The sequence below is a fragment of the Sinocyclocheilus anshuiensis genome, unplaced genomic scaffold, assembly GCF_001515605.1.
Source record: "Sinocyclocheilus anshuiensis isolate Anshui unplaced genomic scaffold, SAMN03320099.WGS_v1.1 scaffold513, whole genome shotgun sequence".
In the NCBI taxonomy this organism is placed as follows: domain Eukaryota; kingdom Metazoa; phylum Chordata; class Actinopteri; order Cypriniformes; family Cyprinidae; genus Sinocyclocheilus; species Sinocyclocheilus anshuiensis.
The window spans coordinates 376,734-394,419 of NW_015537972.1; the positions used below are offsets into that span (position 1 = coordinate 376,734).

A 17,686-nucleotide genomic window follows, 5' to 3' on the forward strand; every position below is an offset into this window, starting at 1 on the left:
TGACGCCGCGCGCATCATTCACAGTCGGGTTATTAGCAGAGAACACAGAGCAGGTCTTGAATTTCGGCGCGGGATTGTGGCTATTAATAATAATTCTACTCATTCCCGCAGGTTCCTCGTTTATAACGCGATGACAGATGACAGAATGTATCATTTGCACGTGCTTTTGAGTCTTGAGAACTCACTCGTGCACTTTCATTTTATGTGCGCCCACAGATCACGGATAAGGAGAGTGACAGCTTTTAATAATTATTAAAGGAGTTCGCAAATGTGATATTGATTTAATACAACAGTTCAATAAACAAGTAGGCTACTGCCTGATTTTGCTCTGTTTCATCAACGAAACTAGTTCCAAATAAAGTAACAGCTCGGCCGCTGTGCATCTCTAAAAGCAAACACAGCGGCATTTGAAAGTGCGTTTTTGAACGAATCTAGTGAGTCAGTGATTCATGATTACCCATTCATAAAGACAGTCACTTGCTTCATCCCTGAATGAATCAGCCGTTCAAACGAATCAATTGAATGAATGATTCAGTGATAAAATCAGTGACTTGCCGCCACCTGCTGGTGGTTTCAGTTTCATTTTTAGGTATAATTTCAGTTATTTAAATATCAGAATTTTTGATTATTGATCAGAAGGTGCTTCTTAATTTTTTTAATTAGGAGGACAAGCGCTCCTGATTACAAGAAGAAAAACACTGCTCTTAAACTGGGTGTGTGACAGGTATGGCTGAGGAATGGGGTTTGGTCAGAGTTCACTCACCAGCGATCTGTTCCTCGGTCAGCTGATCTGCCTGTATTGGAAAAAAGAGAGAGGGAAAGAGGAAGTCAATCAGCTCAGTGCCACATCACTATCAGAAAAGCTCCAGTTTTGCAGTGCTCTCACACACACACACCTCTGACTAAATGAGTATAATGAAGGACATGCATAAAAATACTCCTTCAAAAATATCCACGGCAGTTATAATTAGACAGTGCCACTTAGGGGGTCATGAATGCGACACACTTAAAATGATTGCGCTTCTCTCTGACACAGAGTTCATTATTCAATTATTAAAGAGGAGAGGATTCATCTGTACACGTGATTCACTCTGCATGATTCAGCTGTGTCTTTTCTGAGAGGAGGCATCAGAACACTCTCCCTTGTATTCAAAGGCGGGTGATTCATAAAGCTTGGAGCTTAAAATGGACAGGGTGTAAAATGATCCATGAGGAAACAGCGGACATGGATCTGACTCATCCACATACGAGGCAATGACTTTAGCTTTAACACATTTGGCTCGCCATTTGTGAGATGAGAAAACGACTGATATAAATAGTTCTCAATAACAGGAGGGCACAGCAAAGCACAAGATACACACCTGCGCATAATAAATTTTGTACTGTAAAATCGCAACAGGAAACTGTGCTGCCTATTTTACAACATGGGTCAATCAATGCAAATAATAATTACTTGCATAGCTCTTCTATGATGAGCATATTTAAAATTATTAAAAATCATTGTGATATTTTTTTTGGGGGGGCATGAAAAATGGCATGATTACAATATCTGGACAGCTGTATCAACAAAAAAAGCCTTTTTAAATAAAATTTAATTCTTGCAAAGAAAAACGAGGTTTTATTATTATTTCTTAATGAAAAGTTTTTAAACAATCAATACAGCTTGACAGATTCTATTGCATATTAACATTTTAAAAACTTGTCTAAAATAAAGTCATGTGGTGCGACCAACAAAGTCATGGTTCAAACAACATGCAGAAAAAAAAAATTATATTATAGAGAAGGCCCCTGCAGACCCTCGTGACTGTGTGTCAAAGTCAATGTGTATCTTAAAATATCAGATAATTTGGTCTTATAAAACAAGGCAAGATTAAGGCAGGCCATAAAATGTCATGGGCTGTGTCTGAAATCACCCCATATACCTATAATGCAGTGTGAGGCTCGTGCCGAATGAATTCCCGCGCTTGGCCAGAAGATGGCGACTGCAGCGGAATCATCCATCCATCTATTTTCCAAAACGTTTGTCCAATTTGGGTATAGCGGAAAATCATACAGGTATAAATGTATTTTTAATTGATTATTAAATAGTTTAATGGAGGTTTATTCATGCTAGTTTCCATGACAGAATTCAAGATCAATCTTTATTACTACTGGAGGTGGCACAAAAAGCACAATGTAAAAGTGGCAGCCCTTCTGGTACACTCAGTGTCCAAATTTGCTTACTCATTTTCATTCATTATATCAGTGAACTAATGGAAATAGCAAATGAGGGTATGGAGGCGATTTTGAAAACAACTACATGTCAGACTTATAAAAATTATAGGCCAATCTATGAATTCATATTTATTGATAATTTCTGAATTTAAAAAAAAAGTTATACCTTGAAAAAAAAAATCACTGCCATTCAATGGTTTGGGGTCAGTAAGATTTTATGTTTTGAAAGAAGTATCTTATGCTCAACAAGGCATCATTTATTTGATCAAAAATACAATCCTTTTTTTTTTTTACCAGAATTTAAAATAACTGTTTTCTTTTTGAATATATTTTAAAATGTCATTTATTCCTGTGACGCAAAGCTGAATTTTCAACATCATTACTCCAGTCTTCAGTGTCACATGATCCTTTAGAGATCATTCTAATATGCTGATTTGCTGCTCTAGAAACATTTCTTATTATCAATGTTGAAAACAGCTGTGCTGCATAATATTTTTGTGGAAACCATTATTTATTTTCTTTCCCTGGACTCTTTGATATTCTAAAGAACAGCATTTAGTATATTTCTCAAATAACTCAAATCCCAAACTTTTGAATGGTCGCATATTTTTAACTTTTTGAACATTTCGTGTAGACTCGCATTCAAAGTTTAAAGAAAATGTTAAAAGAAAATGTTAAAATAACATTGTTTGGTTATACCAATTGACATTTTATTAAACTGAATCTAAAAAAAAAACTACACTTTTCTTGATCATATCACTGCTCGTTTGCATAAATGTGACTTTTGTTATCTCTATTACTTAATCTTACTGAAAAAGAATCTTGACTGACTCTGAGTATCACAAACAATGCTACTCCTAGAAACAGAAGAAATCTATTACTCAAACTTTAGGCTAGTAGTGCAATGCAATGGCGGCCCTCCATTCAGACGGTATCAGACATCAGGTGCACACATGCCCTCCAAGACCAGCTGCACACGGATGGTTAAATGCTTGGTTTGGATGCAGGTGGGCTGCGGTCTCCATTGCTTTCGGCTAACATATTCTGCGCGCTGCTTCTCAAGCCCGTTACCGCATTTCAATGACTGCAGCAATTAGTGTGGATTAAGTGTGGAGCATGCGCGGACAAATGTTTGTCCTCTCCAAGTTGCAGTCCAATTTGATGAGCGCGTGCGGGCGTCTGCACTGCAGATCCAGTGTCAGCGTGTTGCTGCACCAGCTATGATTTGGTTCAATGCAGGGGGAAAGGGGGAGGGGGACAACCGGGATCCGTCACTGCAGTTCAGCATGCTGCAATATGCAACCTCAGTGTCCACTCCATTCATATTTATGCCTTATACAGCTATATGATCATCTTGGAGCTGCGTGATGTTGAATCGCATTTTTTTTTTAAACAACCGGCGCGCAACAGCTACCCTACATGTTGTAACTTTGGCCCATGCAAATGCAACAGAGAGACAGTCTCATATCCGCAGGACGTTTGCAAACTTTGTGAACGTGCATGCAAAGCAAATGCATGGAGGCAAAGCAAGCTAAGCGACAGATTCTTCCAGAAATGAGGAACTTGAGCGCATATGCTTTGCTGATGGTTATTTTTACACCACCACGCCCACACTTATCCTTCTGTTAAAGGCAATGAGCTCAGCCCATGTAAAATTAGCAGCCAGTCACTGTTCACACACTGATAAGCAGAAACACTGCGTTAAGGCATCACGCATGATGCGTTGCATACTTAACTTGCAATAGAAATATGCATCCGAGAGGCACTCAAAAGCTGTCAGCGCTGTGAATTTACATCATGCATATTTGCAATGCAATGCAAAGCATGCATTTGCAACCACTAGGGTCTACTGTGACCAAAAACGGCTAGTTTGCATTAAAGAATATTCAAGAAACCTAATACAGAAACTGGTGCGCGTGATTGAGACTTCAGCTGGCGCGAGAGCAATAGCGGGAGCGCGTTAAACTGCAACGTAACTAGCCTAATTTATCCGTTTCTAAAATCTCTTGGATTAATTCATATTGAATCGTACATTATTTTCCTTTAATATACATAACACATGTTGATGTGCATCTGCTGGATAGCGCTAACTGGATAATTAGCAGTTTGTTTAAATAAAACATCGATGTGCTGCTACGCATTTTCACTTTTACTAAACCTTACGCAATCTTTATGCGTTCGACATCACAAACGGTAAAGAGAAAGCTTAAATAATTGGTACAATTATTATTAGCTGTCAAACTGTCTGACAGGATGCTAAAGTGGCTAAACCGTTAGCTAAGAAAAAACAACAACATAAACATCAGGCTGTACTTACCATCCTTAAAAAGGCCTGTCCGATAAATGTGTGTAAAATCAGCAGCAGAAAGCTGTTTGTGTTTTAAACGTTGACGTGTAGACGCAGGATCTGTTCCTGTGTGTGTAATCTGTGTGAGTGAGCCACAGACTGAGGTGTAGTAATGCGCCGCCGCTGCGCTCTGGCCTCATTTACGCTGTATCCCTCCGCGCCAGCTTCATCTCATTACATTACCGCACACTCACAGCTGAGTGTGAGGATGAATTGGCAATATGCCACCCACAGATACATTCTCCTACTGTGGGTTATCTTCTGCTTTGGTGGATTATAAATAGAGTGTGAATTGTAGTGAATATAACGAATTTCAGGGTTCGACCGTTTGCTTCACGGCTGCGATCCGATTCCGGTCATTTTCAGCAATGCTTTTTGTGAGAAGGAAAATTAGATAATTTCAGATCTAATTTTCAAACCATTTGTGCTGTATAAACAAATCATAGTAATGTAATACTATTCCTGAATAAATAAGCTTTCCATTGATGTATGGTTTGTTAGGATAGGACAATATTTGGCTGAGATACAACCGTTTAAAAATCTGGAATCTGAGGGTGCAAAAAAATTAAAATTAAGTTTTGATATATTTACGGTAGGAAATCATTTACGAAATGATCTTTACTTTATATCCTAATGATTTTTGACATAAAAGAAAAATCGATCATTTTGACCAATACAATGTATTGTTAGCTATTGCTACAAATAGTGCTACTTATGACTGGTTTTGTGGTCCAGGGTCACAATTCATGTTTGCCCCTTAGTGTGCTGCAGTGATGATGTGTTTTTGTAGGCCAACCCAGAAGTTAACATCACCCTGGTTCTCCTGACAAAAAGCCAATTAAATTTTTCCATTGGCTTTTGGAGTCTTGTAGAAAATAAGCTTTGTGAACAACAAAATTGTATGCTGTTTTGTTTATCATGATAATTTTCACAAATTAACACAGCCTTTATAAATTACAACTACACCACGGTTGCACAACAAGCTTCCTAGGACAATTCATTCAGCGTTTGTTTAAAATCCTGAGCATTTGGCTGTAAAACAGACTAATGAGTAGATGAGTTTACCTGTTTGTGATGATGTTTAATGTTCCTGACAATCTCTGTATTCTCATTGATCTGGTTGCCAGATCTGCGAAACAATCAAAACAGTGTTTTCATAAACAATCGTCTTACCTTAAAATCGATGACTTACCTTTGGTGGGTGTGGTTATCCTTTATTTTTAAATTATTTGAAAATGAACCGTGTACAGCAAGCTGGACACAGTTAAGTGGAAATGCTTCCGATGACATATTCTTTCTTTAAAAATTTGCTAGTAACAATTCTGAAAAGATCCACCGATCTGTTAAAACCATAGACTGTATAAAAACATGGCCGTAGTGTCAGTGACGTCACCCGTAGATTTCCGAAGAGCGCTTTTGAAGCCTAAAGTAGGCGGAGCCGGCCGTCGCCATCTTGGTAGCGTGTCACTCCCGGATAATCGAAAATGAGCAAAGAGGCGGGAGCAGGATGCTGAAGCCACGCCCACCTAGCTCGACGGTGGTGACAGCAGCGGCAATCCACCTGTCACTCAAGTGGCCACGCCCTTAATTATGCAGAACTTTAAGGCTTAATATAATTTAATCGGATGAGTTATAAAAAAATTCACCCCCCTCACAGTTGTCATGAAGGGCAAAATTAGTTATATAGACCAAAATCATTTTTTGAACCAGGCTGTAAACGTTTTTTTCTGCTGTAACGTTGGGCATTTTAACATGGGGAGTCTATGGGATTCACTCCCTTTTGCAGCCAGCCTCTAGCGGCCAGTTGATGAATTACAGTTTAGGTCACTCAAGGGTGTAACTTTGGCTTGAGAAGTGGGGGGGACACAAAATGGGGGAAAATGTTTTCGATTTGAATCCCATGTACATACATTTAGGGACTATGGTGATACAAAATCCAGGAAATAATTAAGTTGATTAATGATCAATTCTGCCAAAAAGAATAGTAGGCTACTAAACTATGTATAAGAAAAAGATGTCTTACTTTCTTTATTGTTTAATAGGGGCTGATCGCCAATACTTGAGAGAATCATTTTATAAAGTCGAAAATGTTCACCATTAATGTTTTGAATAATGTTTAAATAATGTGAGACTCAATATCCACTGTTAAACAAACTTTTATTTCAAACTAACCGCTGTACCTGAAAATATAAAATAAATCACTTGTTGCACAGGACAGAATGTTCTACATCAGTGGTTCCCAGACTTTTTAGAGTGGAGTACCCCCTGAGGCATTTCCTCTCTTCCACTTATTAATTAATTAGACTGCACTTTTTCCATCAAAGGACAATATTTGCCCCCTAAATTGACTTTCCAATGCATTTTTTATCTTTATAAATAGAATATTAATGTTTAAAAAAAAAAAAAAGTTCAATAGATTAATATGCAATGATGATGATAAAAAAAAGTGAAAAGTGATTATTTTAAACACTACAACCGCCAGTAGTCTTAATGCGTGAGTCATCGAGTCATTTGTTCATTCAGTAACTAAGCAAGTGGCTGTATTTATAAATGAATCATTGAATCAATGACTTTCGCGAACGATTCGTTTACGAAACACCGCAAAACTCAGCATTTTGTTCGCGTACCCAAGTTTGGGAACCACTGTTCTACATTAAATATTTAGCTAACAACAGTCTGTTACCTAGCAACAGTGTATGTTAACGTTAGCTCAGTCAACGTAGGCTAACATTAACAGGTGTAGACAGAAAATATGATTATCCTAAACCTGAGCTAATTTACCGAATCAACCAACTCACATCTCCTTTCTTTCTTTCGTTCTTTTCATCCATGATGACATTAAAGTCATCTGTTGCTGCTTCTGCCGTTTCATCGCTGACTGCCGCAACCGCGATACCCGCTCATTAGAACCTTCAGTGAGCTATTTTTAGAGTGTGCACGTGACGTTCCTGGACGTGGACGCGCGCGTCTGTGCCCTGCTCGGTTCTGCTCCTCCGTGGCGATGACGACGTGCGGTTAAAAAAATCATAACAAACGATTTTGAAAGTGGGGGGGACACAAACGTGATTTTGAAAGTGGGGGGGCCATGTCTCCCCTGTCCCCAGTGGAAATTACGCCCCTGAGGTCACCTCCTTGTTGGCTTCACAAGAGAGAGCGGGAGGTTGCCGCTTGGTTAAAATGCATGCCCCTTCCTTACAAAAATCTTTTTGCTTTGTCTCAGCTAAGGTTTTATAATATAAATAATATATAATTTATGTATATGTCAAACCTTAAACCTTAGGAAAAAATCAGCCCACAGCAAGTGTAAAAGTAGCCCAGTTTTGCAGGGTCACCATGGACTTGGCAACCATAGTCAGCTGGGAAGCTGGGCTCTTCAAATATGGTCCTGGAGGGCCACTGACCTGCAGAGTTTAGCTCCAACCCTGATCAAACTTACCTACCTGTGATTTTCTAGTGATCTTGAAGACGTCGATTAGCTTGATCAGGTGTGTGTGAGCTAAACTCTACAGTGCAGTGACCCTTCAGGACCAGATTTGAAGAGCCCTGCTTTAAGGTCTACTCTTTCAGCGCTACTCTTTTAGTGTGGTTTTGCAGTCCATGCAGCACTGAAAAAAATGGACAAAACAGCGGATCATGCACTGGGCATTGGCTGTACGTTATTTATGAATTATGATGTCTTTGTAACATACACTTGTTCCACAACAAAATGGGTTTGTTTTTACGTTTTTTTTTTTAACTTTTCACCTCCACTTTTTTAAAAATCACCATTCAGTGCTATGACTCAGTGGAAACATAATGATATGACACAGTTTTGGCCACTGCTTTGTGGTTTGGTAATTAAAGTTATTATAGCGAATGGCTGATGCTTTTCTCCTTTGTGATGATTTAATGGAAAATACCTCACAGAGCAGTACAAAGTCAAGAAAGACTGCATCTTGGAGGCTTCCAGATGGACCATCGGCAATGTATTCCACTATGAATGAATTAAATGTATATTCTCTGAATTGTGTGTCCATTTAAATGACTCTCTACTCAAAATTGTGTGCACTGTAAAGAATATTCTTATATAATATTTTTTACGGTAAAAACTGCTATGGCCAGAAATTCACCAAAAATTTTCTGGTATTATGGTATTATCTCACAACTTATAACTGTATATTTCATTAAGTGATATAATGTTAATACTGTATACCAATCTACTTCAACTAGGCTACCAAAATTAATAACTTAAAATGCACTAATAACCACCACAATAGTACAGGTGGCACAAAGATGTCCGATATAGGCCTAATTGAAATAATAATGTATATCTTTAAGTCAATTTCTAACTTACATTTTGAATAAAAAATATATTTTATAAACTAACAATAATGGAAACTATTGGCTGGAAAACTTGTTCAAATGTTATAGAATGATATGATATAATGATAGGACCTAATGACTGCAGGTATAAGGACAGTAAATGAAAAATCCAATTCAGAATGCTTTAATTTATTTATTTCAGAGCTGGTTGGTTGAACTCTTTATTAATGAATAAAATTATTTAAATCAATAGCTTTACAATTTCATTGCATTGTGGGGATATTATGGTGAAACAAACAAGAAAGTATTACTGTTTTACAAAAACGAATCACATGACATTTCCCTTCACAAGTTGGGAGATTTAATTTAGTTCAGAATGTCCTCTATTGTAAAATAAAGATAATTTTACTGTAAAAGTACATATAGTAAGTCTATAACATAGATTTGCACCCTAAATTACAAGTGAATTTACACTTTTAACTTCCAAATAAAACTAAATGCATTAACCTATTAAATATAATATACATTTTTACATACTGTAGTAGCTTACAGTTAAGCTGTTTATAAGTTTTCACTGCATTTCTTTTTACAGTACTGACTTTGCATTAATGTTTGTCTCTTGCTGCTGATGATTTGACATTGCAACTGTTCTCACATCCTCCCGCACACTATGATGATGACTAAGGTGACAGTTCTTGCTGAGAGCACCGAAAACGTCTTTCTCTGCATCATCCTTCGAAAGTTTGTCCGAATCTCTGATTTCATCTTCAAAGGTTGGGCCACTGTTTGCTGTGTCCAGGCTCTGGCACACGGTTTCTACTGCAGTGCTGGCACACTTACACTTGCTCTTGGAGGGGAGAGAGGCCTTGACCACATGACAGGTGCCGTGATGGTTGCTTGTGTTCTAGATCTGCTGATTGGCCAGTTCTTTGACTTTCAGACTTGTGATGGAGCAGCAGCCCCAAGACCGACAGCAATGCAGACTGAACAGCTTGGCCAAAATCCAGTTCAACATCTGTTTGATGATGATGGCGGTGACGCTGAAAAGAGAATAGGTGCAGCTCACTCCAAGGATGAACATTAAAGAGTTGGCTATCTGGTAGACCCAACGTGCTTCATAGTGGGCCTGCTGTCCGCTCACCATGTCCCCGAAACCCATGGTGCTGAAAGCCACGAAGCAGAAGTACATAGACTCTAGGTAGCTCCAATCCTCCATGGCTGAGTACAGACCTGATGCTCCACAGCTCACCAGAATCGCAACTGTTGCCAAAATGAGGGTTACATAGTAAACAGAAGGTTTCCAGTCCTCCTGCTCATCTCCATGTTCCAGTTGTGTGTTCAAATTGGGGACAATGTGTCTTTTACTCAGCTTAGTTTTTTGTTTTTGCTTTCGACATCTGCGTGTGAGGAATGTAATCAGCATTATCATGTGTTCCAGAAAGAGGTTGAAGAACAGAATGGTGGCTGCGCAGCCTATCAGCCCATAGAAGATAAGGAAGATTTTTCCATTGAGTGTAGCGGGTGCTGCCATCCCGAAACCTGATATGGACACAAAAATGTAGCTAATGAAAAAGAACAGTGGAGTAAAGAGTGGTTCGATAATATATTTTTTCATTGAAATTTGATGGATATTTTTCGATTTTCTGAAAAAAAGGTTTTGCAACAATTTAGACACAATGTTCCCAGTTAAGGCTTGTTCACACTTAAAAGGATTAACTATAAGGATAACTATAACAATAACTATATTAGTGCCCACAACAAATCAGTGACCATTTAAAGTGACTGGTGAAAAAATTGAGCATTTTGCATGCATTATACTAAACAGAACATTATCATCCATTGGTGTGGACGATAGTTATTGTTGTTGGTGTGAACGGGCCTTAAGTGTTCGAGCTCTTGGTTGGAAGGATTCTGTTCAGCTTTCAATGTTTTTATCAGCTGAAAAAAAAACTTCTGAAATGATTCCAGCGATATCGTTCGATATATGTGTTGTTATCATTATAGCGACTTATCAAAGCTTTATACTTGTCTAATTTACTTCACAAAAAAAGCCAAAGCTGAATCAACTGACGTACAAAAGTGTTTTGTTTTTGAATGAATCAGTGTTTTGAAATGATTCAGTTGAGTGAATGATGATTCAATAACTCATTCATCAGTTGTTGCTTAGCGTTTGAATGAATCAGTGTTTTTGAAAGAATGAAAGAAAGGTTCATTGACTTAATCATAAAAACAGTAGCTTTTCGTCATCTACTGGCATAATGAAACGGTCACTGTAAATCCACTGTAAAACTTACAGACTAACAAACCTGTCTGGAATGTGCAAAAACGGGCTGAATAGCATACTTCTCCACTACTTCTGCCATATAAAACTACTATGAGTAGAAATACTAAGAGTGGTATGGTAGTATGCTATTCTGGATTCAGTCTGACAAGTGTAATGACAGACTACAAACAATGAATATTGACAGAGTGAAATTGCAAGAAAAAAATGGAAACTATAGTACAGTTCTACTGCAACAAAATCAAGATTTTCATCAACTTGAAGTTGCTCATTCGATAATCTTGAGGTAACAATTTGTTGTGTTATGCAAGCAAGATGACATTTACAGATTCCACTTTGTGTACTGACACACTACACATTAGACTGGACATTGTACATTTTAAGAGCTGTTTACATGTATCCATGATTACAAGCTATTATGATGTGAGCTCTGGGTATTTTAATCAGGAAATTGATTTTCTTGCTATTTCACCACTAAAAGATAAGCACAGCAGGTAATAAAAGAAGGATGTTAAAGATTGTTATCATGTGTAAACAGTTATTCTACCCTGAAATGTATGAACATGTTGATTCTTCCAAAGGCTAATGACTATATGTAGTCTATAAGTGGGAGAAATATTAGTATGCTTTTTCAAACACAGGGACAAATGTATGGAGAGAAAAGGTCACGTAGGAGGAATAAACAAACTTTCTGTCAAGAAAGAGAATTGCGTTAGTGGCTAATTACCACATAATTATTATAATTATAATTACCACATACACCCAACCACACAGATGAATTATTTACAACTTGTTGTTATTTTTAATAACTAAATAAAATTATTAGATTATGTGGAAAGTAAAAAAATATATATATGTTTTGTGTTTTTATACTTCTGAATGTAGATTTTGAGAAAAGGCTGGATAGACAGATAGACAGACTAGATAGATAGATAGATAGATAGATAGATAGATAGATAGATCACTTTCACTGACTTTTTCATGAACTGTTCCCTCCTGGTGGAATGACTTGCTCAACTGAATCCGAGCAGCTGAGTCCTAAGCCATCTTCAAGAAACAACTAAAAACACATCTGTTCCATCTTTATTTGACCCTCTAACTCTAGCACTTTCTATTCTATTTTAATTCTACTTTATCTATTTATTTTCTTTTTCTATTAAAAAAAAACTAACACTAGCTTTCTATTTTTTTTTCTATTCTATCTACTTGTTTTTCCTTGTGTGTGTGTGTGTGTGTATATATATATATATATATATATATATGTATATAAATCCTTGCTACGTGTACTGTGTTAGGCTAACCGAGACTTGTCATTTGCACTTACATATTGTTAGACAGACAGACAGATAGACAGGTTCAAACTTACCAATAGTGCTGGCTACAGTTGCCACAAAGTAAAAAGCTCCTGAGAAGTCCCATCGAGGTCTCCGTGCTTCCATCCGAATCCCGGCAGCAATGGCCTCCTCATAGTGTCCCAGCAGCTCACGCAAGTCCTCCGAGGGAACCCGGTGATCCTGAACAAATTCGGCCAGCTGTCTGTTCCATCTGCAGTGTGCCTCCAGTTCTGAAGGTCTCTCAAGGGCCGAGAAGACAGCAGCCCCAAATAAAGCATAGAAGACAATCACAAACCATAACAGGAATATTCGGGCGAAGTCGATGTTGATATGAGACCAAATACAGCCGCAGCCTTTCCTGGACCTAACAGAATGATCTGACTGCACCATTAATATTGAGAAATAAGATGTAAACAGATGACACAACCAGCAGGTCTTTGGTTGCAATACTTCCAGACAACAATCCAAACCTCAAATTGAATGTTTATTACCTCTATATCTATTATCACACTGTTCTTAAAAGCGACTGTAGATACTGATCCACATTCACACACAGTAACGACTGTAGATACTGATCCACACAGTTCAGATTCAGAAGCTGCTGCAGAAAATGCTGTGCTGGCTGCTAAGTAAAGCAAAAGTCAAACATGATCATCCTTGCCCTCTCCACAGCTTATGTACACTTGACATAATTGTGCTTTATTGCCCTGCGGTCATTACTGTCACACATGGTTAGCCGATATGACTGAAGATCTGGGCAAGAGCTTGTAGGTCCAAACTTTGCAAGAGGTTTTCTCTGAACCTTCACCAGAGTGCCTAAACTTCAGAGGGACTGTCTCTTTAATAGAAAGCCTCAGCTAATTGATGAATTAAGAGCTATACAGTTAATTAACTAGCTTGTAAGAAGGTCCAAGCAGCTTACAAATGTAATATTTGGTAAAAAAAAAAAAAATGTTTTGAAAAATGTCTTATTCTCAACAAGGCTGCATTTATTTGATCAAAACTTCAGCAAAACAATATTGTGAAATATTATTACAATTTAAAATACGTTTTATACATCCTGTGATGGCAAAGCTGAAGCAGCCATTACTCCAGTCTTCAGTGTCACATGATCCTTCAGAAATCATTCTAATATGCTCATTTGCTGCTCAAGAAACATTTCTTATTATTATCAATATTGCAAACCGCTGGAAAAGCAGGAAACTGTGATACATCTTTTTCAGGATTCTTTGATTTAATTGATTTTTAATAGAAATAGTTTGTAACATTATAAATGTATATACTGTCACTTTTGATCAATTTAATGCATCCTTGCTCATAAAAGTATTCTTTTCTTTAAATTAATGAAATATTAATATGCAATATTTTTTATTCACCATTTAATGTAGATACTCCTATATGACACAATAGGTTATTTAACTTTTAAAAACAATTGCATAACAGTACAGTATTTCTGCAATTGTAATTTATGTCAATTAATTTTGTCCAGCATTAAACAGTCTGTGTAAATGTACCATTTCATGTAATAAAACCACTTCAGATCCAGCTTCTGCCTTTAGAGATGACATAAAAGAAGTTGAACAATATGATCTTACAATAAGCCTTTATGTTTACTCTTCTAAACTGTTCTACTACAACTCGTCCGGTAGGTGGCAGCAATTGACTAGTTTGACTAGTATTTCAGGATTTCACATTTACAGCATCTAGACGAGATCCACTAGTAATGTCTGATCATAAGAAAAAAAATTAAAAATCCCCGTTTAAACGTAACATGAACATTTACCAAGTCGGGTCGACATGGTTTGGTCGTGGATAAAGGGTTAATGAAAACTGTTTGCTTGCTGGAACAGACATCCGAAAGGCAACCTCTTGTTCACGGAAGTAGGCATGTTATTGTTTTCATCATTAACTCGCTGTTTCTGTTATGACATTTTTTAAATCTCAGTTGTGGATTACTGTTTTACTGAGTGTGTTGCCACGTTTGCGAGCTGCAGTATCAAACCAGTTCGCTGTGCACTATGCAGCATTTACAAACTTTTAACCATAAAAGGACGAGAAATACCCGTACAAATGGTGTATGACAGTCAGGTCTGTGGATGACAAACAAAACATATCTGCAGACAGTAATGTGGCCATACACGTCAGCTGAATAAACAGGATAATCATCTGATTTACCACTGTCTCTATGATTTTAGGTTGCTTATAACATTTGACCGATAAGTGGCGCTGTAGACAATGCCATACGCCACAATTATTTCTGATAAACTGCGGCAGTTTGTGATTTTATGCAAGTAGGAGGAGATCCAAACAGAAGGTTTTCGAATTAAAGGGGTCATATGATGCGATTTCAATTTTTCCTTTCTCGTTGGAGTGTTACAAGCTCTTGGTGCATAAAGAAGATCTGTAAAGTTGCAAAGACTAAAGTCTCAAATCCAGAGATATTCTTTATAAAAGTTAAAAGAGTCAGCCACGCCTACCTAAAACGGCTCGTTCTAACACGCCCCCACATATCTACGTCACGATGTGGGAAGATTTGCATAACGCCGCCCAAATGTTCACGCAAAGAAAGAAAATGTAACTTTTAGTCTCGCTGTAGTTTTGTTGTTTTCCGCTGCCATGTCGTAAAGACGCTGTGTGCTTCGTTGTAAAAGCGAAACTACTTTGTTTGGTCTTCCAAAAGAGGACGATATCTGCTTCGTCATGCCTAGAGCTGATCTGTGCTGGTCGCTGAGGAAATACTTCAACTTTGCGCTGTCGATCGCCGGATCGGCTTTCACCGTGGACGATAATGTACAGTATGTGGAAAATAATGTGTTTTTTTAACCTTAAACCGCATAAACACATTGCATTACACCAAATACTGTTCTTTTTAGCAGCATCATATGACCCCTTTAAATAGACGGATAGGCAAGGTCCAAGACCAAGGTGTCACTACCAAATGAATCTAAAAGCAGACAGTCGTAATGTTGTCAAAATAATCAAAATGTATATATTTATTAATTTTGGTGGTCCCCCAAACTTATTAGACGGCTTCAGTATTGCTAATGATGACCCATAGGTTTCGTGTTGATGGGATAGCATTTTATGATCAAATGCAATGTGTTCACATTATTTTGGCATTTCTATACTCACAATATTTCGACTTGTAAAAAAGATATCATGGACGAAGAACTCAATTTCAACTTGTGTAGCTAGCTCCATTCTGCCTCACTTTGGTGTTGTCATCTACAAAGTTGTTTAGGCGTTATGCGCGACCATTGTGCAGCGAAATTTCGCGGGCTATTTCAGTTTGAATCAGCATTGTCGGAGTAGGCCTACCGCGTGACAACAACAAAATTACTAAAACTTTCAACAATTAAAACAGAAAAAAATGTATATGTAGTTACTCTGTTAATAGAACATAGACCATTTTGCCAACGAAATCTCACAAAAACAAAAATGTTGCTAATGTGACTGCACCTATAGTGGTCTGAAACAAATTGGTGAAGATCTAATAAATGTTTGTAGTTAGAAAAGTGGAAAATCTGGTCAGACAGAAAGCATGGAATAAATCTGATTCAAAATGAACCAACAATATTTCTAGGCTAGGCCTACACAGTTTAGAAGTTTTAATCAGACCTACAGTATGAGTGTAGCTAACATTGAGCTGTTGGTGGCACACATTTGGTGCTCTGCCCCTGAAGAGAGATCGTAATCATTGTACAATGATTCTTACACAACACACACCACCAGTGGTCAAATCTATAAAGCTGTCACATATAGACCCCCACGTCAATCATTAAACTCCTCAGATTAAGGGATCTTCAATAACACCCTCTTCACAACATGTTTGAGAAAATAACAAAGTAGAAAAAAATAGAAAAACATCGACTGTGGTAGATCTGATGCAATTGAAACGTCAGTGGCACACTGTGATCCCTGTTTTAGTTCAATAGAGTATGTTACAGTCCGTCCCCTGACACTGTTCCCTTGAAAGCAGTTGTTTGCCGGAGAACGCTCCAAAGATCTCTGCCAGGTTGACCATTAACCTGCCTTGATTACAGCTCTTTCCCCTGACCTCACCAGCTCTTCATGTTTCACAGATCCACACGTTTGAGTTCATAGCCCTCAGATGCTCGTGGTGACTCCTGTGTCGAGCTGAAGAAGACCCTTACGTTTCCTTCTTAATCGTTTTAAAGTTGTGCCAACTATGGCGAAGAGTGGATATGGCTACTACCGAACTACTATATTCCTGGCCATGTTTGTGGGGTACACGCTGTATTACTTTAACAGAAAGACGTTCTCTTTCGTGATGCCCTCTGTAATGCAGGAGATCACGCTGGATAAGGATGATCTAGGTGAGCATGTGCAACAAGTGGACTGTACTTTGTCTTGCCTCTCTGTCTTGTGGCCACACATGTTTTATAACCTTTCACACATGCATTCATTTGAATTTCAGTAAATGAGGATGATCATTTCATTGTGTAATTCTCTGCATGCAGTGCCTTTTCTGTCCTTGATAAAAATCTTTTTTCAATTAAAAAAGATCTCCCAAAGGATTATATTTTAGATTTAGCTGATATTGGCAGAAAATAATGCAAACATTTGAATATACACTACCAGTCATTGTTAATGCATTATTGAACAATGTTTTTTTTAAGTCAGTGTAATAATTTTCCTTTTAGAGGAGACGTATTTGAAACTGTGATTTTTTTTTGTTATTGAAATTTGTGTCATAAACCGATACATATATGTTATACATTTAATACAAATCTGTTTAATTTTAAAATTTTAAATTCCTTTTTTGAATTTGGAATTTTCCTATTAAAAACTACTGTTCAAATGTTTGAGGCCAGTAAGATGTTTTTGTAAATAAATGTATATTTTTGTTCAAGGATGCATTAAATTGAAAGCAAGTAACAGTAAAGACATTTATAATGTTACAAAACATTTATATTTCAAATAAATGCTTTTTTAAACTTACGATTCTGTTAATAATACAGAAAAAAATATTTAAAAGATTATCATATCAACCTCATCCTGAACAGTTTGTTTTTTACTGTCTACTGTCTTCTGCTGTTACTGCTACTGTATACTGCTTTCCACCCTGTAAGCGTGTATTAATTGTAAGTGTAAAATATTAAACCAATGCACCATGACATCACTTCCTCTGGCGGGACATCCTAATCTGAGAAATTCAACTAGAAAAACATCTTATGTCTTAATACT

The 17,686-nt window shown here is 37.4% G+C and overlaps 3 protein-coding genes across 6 annotated transcripts in view; 1 reads left to right on the plus strand and 2 right to left on the minus strand.

Annotated features, from left to right (window-relative positions):
- calm3a (calmodulin 3a (phosphorylase kinase, delta)) overlaps window positions 1-7,448 on the minus strand; it is a 22,139-nt gene extending 14,691 nt beyond the window's left edge. The window contains exons 1-3 of one of the 3 annotated variants that reach the window (XM_016462945.1): window positions 7,360-7,448; window positions 5,627-5,690; window positions 764-794 (exon numbers count right to left, since the gene is read on the minus strand). In XM_016462945.1, coding sequence (XP_016318431.1) covers window positions 764-794; window positions 5,627-5,690; window positions 7,360-7,433 — 169 coding nt within the window. In that variant the 5' untranslated portion in view covers window positions 7,434-7,448. Of the gene's footprint in view, window positions 1-763; window positions 795-4,531; window positions 4,776-5,626; window positions 5,691-5,753; window positions 5,904-7,359 lie in introns of those variants that run through there. The other 2 variants (XM_016462937.1, XM_016462954.1) reach the window with 2 other exon arrangements.
- Window positions 7,449-9,338: 1,890 nt separating this feature from the next.
- Window positions 9,339-12,990, minus strand: LOC107670354 (potassium channel subfamily K member 13). Its single transcript, XM_074186948.1, is given in 2 exon segments — window positions 9,339-10,402; window positions 12,511-12,990. Coding segments are annotated over 2 exon segments (1,311 nt in total). The 5' UTR covers window positions 12,869-12,990; the 3' UTR covers window positions 9,339-9,449.
- Window positions 12,991-14,227: 1,237 nt separating this feature from the next.
- slc37a4a (solute carrier family 37 member 4a) overlaps window positions 14,228-17,686 on the plus strand; it is an 8,194-nt gene continuing 4,735 nt past the window's right edge. Inside the window, exons 1-2 of one of the 2 annotated variants that reach the window (XM_016462996.1) lie at window positions 14,228-14,359; window positions 16,561-16,815. In XM_016462996.1, the coding sequence (XP_016318482.1) occupies window positions 16,668-16,815 (148 nt within the window). In that variant the 5' untranslated portion in view covers window positions 14,228-14,359; window positions 16,561-16,667. Of the gene's footprint in view, window positions 14,360-16,438; window positions 16,816-17,686 lie in introns of those variants that run through there. The other variant, XM_016462987.1, reaches the window with a different exon arrangement.